We start from the raw sequence: 7303 nt of genomic DNA on the forward strand, positions 1-7303 counted from the left end.
CACTGGACAAAATCCTTCTGTTCAGGATTTCCCCTGCACACGTAGGAAGGATCTTAGAAAATCTTTATCACCATTATTTTCCCTGTAGAATCCTGACACATCTGCTTGACTTCCTACGTGCTGGAAGAGGCTGTAACTCACACGGCAGCTAACCAGAAGCAAAACAAAATAAGCTTACCCAACCTCCACACATCACCTGAGTGGACAGTAACCTCCAGCCAGAAAAGCACAAACGTTTGTCTTTGACAACACTTCTGTGACACCACATATTTTTTCCCCCACTCAATCCTCTCCCTGCCCCTCTGCAAGGACTCCTAGCCTGCTCACACACAGTCAGTCCCACCTGCCTTGCCAGCTGCCAAACCAGAGAGAGTATTCATAAAATTACAGTATACCTTGCAGAATTAAAGCTCTTCACTAGTTCATCTAAAGCCCGGTTGTTTTTCAGGTCCGATTCGGAGACTGCCTATTAGAAAAGGAAAGAAAGAAAAAGAAAAAAGAAAATAACACAATAGACATTCAAGTGCAGTGAAAATGAGTACCCAGAAAATGTTCAAGTGATCAATAATTTGTTTCTTGGATCAATGCCTCAGCTACCCCCTGCTAAATTGCTATGTGAATGAAGATGCATACATCTTTTTTCCTGAAAAAATTTTTTTCCTGAAAAATACCTCAAACTAAAATAACTGCCTGAGAACTCTAAGTCTGGAAAATGGCACGTAATAGATGAAAACGAAGGATAAAGCTAAAGCAACAAAATCCAGTGTACCCAATCTTCCACAATGCTTTATTGTAGCACAGTTCTAATTATCTTGAAAACCAAACCAAGGGTCCCATGAATGTGATAAGAACCTCAAGCAACAAGGCATGAAAACGGATGAGGGGAAATGTTAATCTTCTGATTATGGAATGAAAATATGAATTATGAGATGGCTTTCTCCATTCAATTCATTCTTTTTAAACAATTTCTGATTTTTATCTCTCTGGCTGTCTCTCTCTGCTCTTTTTTACAAAGCTTTTATTAGTCTTCCTCATATCAATACCTGTGATTTTTAAGAAGGCAGTAGTAAAATGTACTCCACCAAGTAGTCTGCACTTGTTTGAATGTTTAAAAACTGGCAAAGCTACAAACAGATCTGTTTTCCAGACTTGAAAAATCTAGACCGGTTCACGCTTTAGAAACACAGAAGAATATTACTTCTATTTTGCCAATATTCCTGAAGCGCCATTCATTGTTTTTAGGCAGCCTACCATTTTTAGGAGTTCAATAAAGCCCAGTGGGCTTAAGATGAAAAGTTAGATTAAAGTTTAGAATAAATTGGATTCTGTGTTTCTTAATGAAAAAAGGCCTTCAAGTCAGATTGTAATAATCACCCACCTGCAGCGCAGGCCAAACTTTCCTCTAGTGCTTTTCACACTTAACCTAATTCTCATGGCAAACGCCTCCTCTCCCTGGTGCATAACACGGTCCTCTCGTCCCCAGAAAGGCTTCCCCGTACAGTCAGTGAGTTTTAGGACTAGGCGGTCTGCAGACACTTCTAAAAACTCCTTGAAAGATGAAGTGAGGCCACTCAATCACGGAAAATTTAAGTGCTTAAATTTCAGCACTCATATTTTAAATGACGGTGTGTTTTAACAAATTAAGAGGCAATGTTAAATCTTTCGCAACAGATTGTATACACAGCTCTGAGCCAAAACCTAGGTTTGATCTTCCATCTACTTCTGCCGGTGCTGACAGAAGAGTAGCTCTGAAACAGGAGAATTCCAGTTGTAAGAGCACCATGCTTCGCCCAAAGAGCTGCTCACCAAAAAGAAAGGGGGTAATATACGACTAGAATTATTTAGCATAGTCCAAAGGGAGTGAGGCTCCTGAGATTTGCCAAAAAAAAAAAAAAAACAAACAAACAAAAAAACAAGCTGAGGAAGAGAAAACCACTTACCACACAGCATGTTGGGCACTGAGTTTTGTAGGACAAAAACTTGCGTATACAAAGTGAGCAATCTGGAAAAAGGAAATACATAATTTTTAAAAGGCATTCTTCCAAATGCACTTTAGCATCCTTATTAGTATATTTTCTTTTTGTACAATATATGCAAGCTATTCCACAATACGCAAATTGAAAATACATAGTTTTTCCATAGAATTAAAGATTGCCATTGTAGCAAAAAAAATAAAAATCCGTATTTTATGCAAGCATCTTTCAACATTTAATCTCAGTCCGTCTGTCAAAAGCAGATGTTTACATTTGTTTCTTTAACGCAAGACAAGAAAACCTTAGTCTGCTACCACCACTAAAAGTGGTGTGCTTGCACTGCTCACTCCCCCAGCACTGGGTTGGTTTTTTTGACATGACTACTGTAGGATCACTTTCATCTTCCTGCATAGCCCCAGACAAACTCTCTATCCTCTCTTTTTCCCAGGTGTTTCTTTCCCTTTCCAAAACAATACCAACCTGTTGTTGAGGGAAAAAGCTAAAAAGGATGGGAAACAGCACTGGAATGCTGAGAGACAGCTTAAATGTTTCCCAGGAAAAGCAAGTTGTATCATAGAATGGTTTGGGTTGGAAGGGACCTTAAAGCCCACCCAGTGCCACCCCCTGCCCTGGGCAGGGACACCTCCCACCAGACCAGGCTGCTCCAAGCCCCGTCCAACCTGGCCTTGAGCCCCTCCAGGGATGGGGCAGCCACAGCTTCTCTGGGCAACCTGGGCCAGGGGCTCACCACCCTCACAGCAGAGAATTTCTTCCTCAGATCTCATCTAAACCTCCCCTCTTCCAGTTTAAACCCATTCCCCCTCCTCCTGTCGCTCCACTCCCTGATGACAAGTCCCTCCCCAGCTTTCCTGGAGCCCCCTTTCAGGATGCTTCAATAGACTCTCTGGTGAAATATGCCATGAGCTTCATTTTGTGGCAGTAAATTCCCGAAGTTATTCTACTTTCTCTACTTGTCTATGAGATTTCATAACCACTTCAAGACAGAAAAAGTTTCATCACTCTCCAGCAAAACAAACATTCACTTACTAGATCATTACTGGTCAGAGTCTCAGCGCTTATCACACTTGGCAACAGGTACATAACGTATATTTCAAAGACCCTCTATGAAGGGGTCTAAAAAGCAGCAGGAGCATTAATGCACTAATTCAACACTTAAAACTGCAAATCTATCTAAATACTCAAAAATTACATTATGTAGTAAGATGTGATATGGGGGTGGAGAAATCCATAAAAAAAAATTTTAACCGGATGAATATGAATCAACTTGCAGATCTAGCCTCCCAACATCCGACAGCCAGTCACCTTCAGTAAGCGATGGGACTGACCGATGTTCGCAGCCATCACTGCTCGGAGCCAGGGCAGCTGAAGCGTGTTCAGGGATGATAAATCACATAAGCTCTTAGCCTTAAAGTTTGTGCCTAGGGCTGGCTCTGGGCCATGCAGAGAAGACGATGGCCTCACAATTCTCTGTCCCCAGTCCCTTCTCTCCCACTCGCCTCCTCTTCCTATGGGAGAAAGCCCCACCGCGGCCCAGGTCTCACCCTGCCATTCCTGGGGGAACAAATCAGTGTCTGTCTACTGTAGATGGCACAAACACCAAGAATTAAGTGGTGTCACAAAGTTTGCTTCCATCTGCACAGACAGACCATACTCACCTGTAAAACCGCATCTACCAAACTAGTTATAAGACTCATCCACAGCACTGTATTTCAGTAGAGAGAAAAGAAAATCTCAAAGTATTAATTTAATCTGAGAACCAACATTGGATGCTTAATGACAATGACAGAGTGAAAGCATAAAAAAATCACTGCCAGCAAATAGCAGTCTCTATTGACTTTAAACTGGAAGCAGCGAGGTTGTGAGAAGAAAGAGGAATAAAACAAGCCTGGCATGAGAAAAGTCAGTAATGCCACAACTTACACATCACACATCAAAGACCACAGCTGTTTTTTTAAGTGAGTGAGCAATTCTGAAACCTGCTTAGCTGGAAGCATAGTAGTCATTACAATACAGATTTAAAGAATGGAAAATCCTGGGTGACAAAAAAGAGCTCCCCCCAACAGCTACAGCCAGTTTCTATGAATAAGTCAAACAGACCCAGGTGCCCCCGCCCACCTTCCGAGCTACGCTGGCCCAGAGCAGGGCTTGCAGGGCTGTGCTCGTGCCGAGCTGTGCCTGCAGTAAGGGCTCCCACTCCAGCTGCTGCTTCACCGGGGCCAGCCCTGACAGCGGAGGCAGCCAAATGCAGAGCTGAGAGACCCTCAACCACCGCCTGCCACCAGCCCTGGCTGGTCCCAGCTGCCTGGGCTCCTCAGGAGAGCAGCATATTAACACCCCCATGCCAGCGGCTATGCCCACGGGAAGCAGACCTGGCAGCGATAAACTCTTACACTATCTTGGCTTGAATAGAATGAGTTTGTCCTCTTGGACTGAAAGTTTCAGAAATCTCAGGGCCGCAATTCCCTCTGCCCCCAGTGAGATGTTCGTATCACAGGAGATGCCATCTTCAGACGCTTTTAGTATGTGAAAGAAACGTGAACGGCACATCTATTCTGCATCTAGAGATAAAATCTGAAGAACACAAAGACAACCAAGTAGAAAGTATTTCAAGAAATCTTGATTTACTGTAGAAAACTTAAGGTTGATGCAATTTGCGGGGAGAAATTAAATGTGTAATCTGATAAAAAAAAAAAGAAGGGAGACAGATTGTTTCTGAAGTTAAGGGCCTCTGAACCCAGACGTATCACAGGCAGGCTGGAACACCAGCTACTCCAGAGAATTTCCAATGTGCCCCACCATAAATATGCTGTTTTCAATGGTGATAGTTTTGCCAAGCCAAACTACATTTCATTGCCAAACTACAATGTCCTCCTTAATGTACGGAAAAGGAAGTACTATAGTTTCTGAAAAAAACAATTATAAGCATTTATTTTAACGTGAGAAAAGGCGATGTACTTCGCCCTAATCTGACTTTCAGTAAACCGCTCCGCTGCCACGTTCCAGCAGCTATCAGCCTGGGGCAGACTGAGCAGCATGGAAAATTTTACCTCATAACACTTAATGCTCTCTGCCATACAGCTTTGCATTTTGTTCCGCCCTCAAGATGTTATGAAAGATATTTAGATGAAGAAATGTAGGAATAGGTGGCGTTTAAGTGCATTAATCCAGACAACATGTGTTTGTGTTGTCAGAAGGTTGCGACCGTAACTGCACGAGGAAAGGTTGCTGGCTGCTTATCAGCTTTCATCCAAAAGAGCTCCTGAGAGGCAAAGGGCCTCACTGGCTAAGCTGCGAGTAGAGAAGCTACATGTTCTCTAATTGAAATAAAGGATCGGTAACCTCTGCTCTACATGCCAGTGAATAATAAATGGTCAAATGATGACTTGTCTCTGAAACTCTAAACTCTTTCGAAGGCATCTTTCAGTAGTTTTCTGTCATTCAGCTAAGGCGCAAGCCAGCCCATAGGGCACCCACAAGGTCATTCTCCAATCTTGCATTTCCTGGGAAAGATGTATGAAGACCAAATCATTCACTCAAAATTTGAGTGCACCTTCTTCAGCCCTACCTGTCTGCCTTAATCTGCCAACTGAATGACAAGTCAGGCTTAAACGGAGTTGCAGGCCACGACACACTCCCATCACAGCCACCTGGAACGTAAGGCAAGCTGCACTTGCATGAAATACGTTAATTCTAAATTCCACACAGTCACAGGACAGAGGGAAGAATGATCTCACCACCCCTTTATTGACCCACTTACCTTGGCTCCTGCTCAAGCAATTTTTATTACAACTCAAGTAAATTTAAACTGCAACCACCAAGGCAACAGTGATGTATTGAACTGACCCGCCATAAGATACATTAATGACGGAACAGGCGGCACAGACTTACAACGAAAAGGACGGACCAGTTTTGCGGTCAGCGTACGCGGTCAGCACTCCCGCAGCAAGTACGGGATGGGACGAGTCCCGCAAGAGCAAGCAACGGGCGGGCAGCCCTGCCAGCGTGCCGAGCAGCCGCGCTCCCGCCGCCCTACTTACAGTTATGCGAACACTGAGGGATGATCATGGCGATGCTGAAGTAATCAAAGCAGATCCCACACCGCAACAGGTCATCCACTGCCTGCAACGGGAAGCCGGGGTCACCGAACGGCCCGCGGTGGGACACGGTACGCGGCCGGCTCGCTCGCACGCTGTCGCTGATGTCCCCGCACAGCGCGGGTTAGGAAATCCCCCGCAGCAGGCGAGGGCGGATTCAGCGTCCGGGCGTTCGCCCGCAGCCCCACAGGAGCGGCGGCCGCCCCAGGGCAGCTCGGGCCCGCCGGGGCACGGCCAGGCCCGGAGGAGCGGGCCGGGCCCTCGCCCGCCGCCACGGAGAGCCGCGGAGAGCAGCGGTGAGCAGCGCGGGCTGTGGGGCCAGGGCGGCTCCGCCCGGGGCCGGGACACCCCGCGGGACGCTGCCCCGCTGACGCCCCGACCGCCATCTCACCCTCCCTCCCTCCTTCCCTCCCGCCGCGCCGGCTGCAGGCCCCGCCGCGCCTCACGCACCTTCAGCGGGGACAAGCTGGCCGGCCACAGCGGCTCGGACACCGGCAGCGCCAGGGCCATGGCGGCCCGGCCCGGCTCTCGCCTCACGCCCGACCTGACCCGCAGCGAGTCCGAATCCCCCGCGCTGAGCCCTGCGCGCCGGCACCGGGCCGCGCTTCCGGCGGCGCGGCGGCCGCCGGGAGCTGTAGTCCGGGCCGCGGGGCCGGGGCCGCCCGGGGAGGGGTCAGGCCGGCGCCCCCTTCGTCTCCACCGGAGCTGCTCGCTTATCGGCGTGCGCCCGGGCCGTTCCGTTAATCCCAACAGCCCCTGTCCCCCGTAACCGCCCTCCCGGGGCAGCCCGGCCCCGCCGAGCGGGCGGCCCGAGCAGGGGCAGGCCGAGCCCGCCGGGCCCGTGGCCCCTCGCTGCCCGGAGGAGGGAGGAAGGCGAGGGCCTCGGCGCGGACCCTGGCGCCGCCGCCCCACGCGGGTGGCACCGGCAGCGGGTGACAGCGGCTGTGCTCGGCCTCGGGGCGCGGCGCGGGGGACACGGCCCCTCCCCAGAGCAGGAGCTTCTCCCTGAGCCTGAGGGGCCTTGTGAAGCGGTGAGCTCCTCCTGTCACACCTGGAATATGTTCAGTTTCATTTTCTAATTAAACGCCTTGGGAAAATTTAAAATCCTATGGGTGACTATTAACTGATTTTTCAGCACCAAATGCATCACCTACTGGGCATTTTCAATACTTTCCCCTTTTTAATGCACCCGTGGAAGTCACCTCGTAGCACGGA

The 7303-nt window shown here is 48.5% G+C and overlaps 1 protein-coding gene across 4 annotated transcripts in view; it reads right to left on the reverse strand.

The window, feature by feature from the left end:
- RAD18 (RAD18 E3 ubiquitin protein ligase) overlaps positions 1-6699 on the reverse strand; it is a 61522-nt gene extending 54823 nt beyond the window's left edge. The window contains exons 1-5 of one of the 4 annotated variants that reach the window (XM_074602995.1): positions 6539-6559; positions 6032-6113; positions 5560-5641; positions 1941-2002; positions 396-466 (exon numbers count right to left, since the gene is read on the reverse strand). In XM_074602995.1, the coding sequence (XP_074459096.1) occupies positions 396-466; positions 1941-2002; positions 5560-5632 (206 nt within the window). In that variant the 5' untranslated portion in view covers positions 5633-5641; positions 6032-6113; positions 6539-6559. Of the gene's footprint in view, positions 1-395; positions 467-1940; positions 2003-5559; positions 5642-6031; positions 6114-6538 lie in introns of all 4 variants that reach the window. The other 3 variants (XM_074602994.1, XM_074602993.1, XM_074602996.1) reach the window with 3 other exon arrangements.
- Positions 6700-7303: the final 604 nt, after the last annotated feature.

The sequence above is a fragment of the Larus michahellis genome, chromosome 10 (genome assembly GCF_964199755.1).
Source record: "Larus michahellis chromosome 10, bLarMic1.1, whole genome shotgun sequence".
In the NCBI taxonomy this organism is placed as follows: domain Eukaryota; kingdom Metazoa; phylum Chordata; class Aves; order Charadriiformes; family Laridae; genus Larus; species Larus michahellis.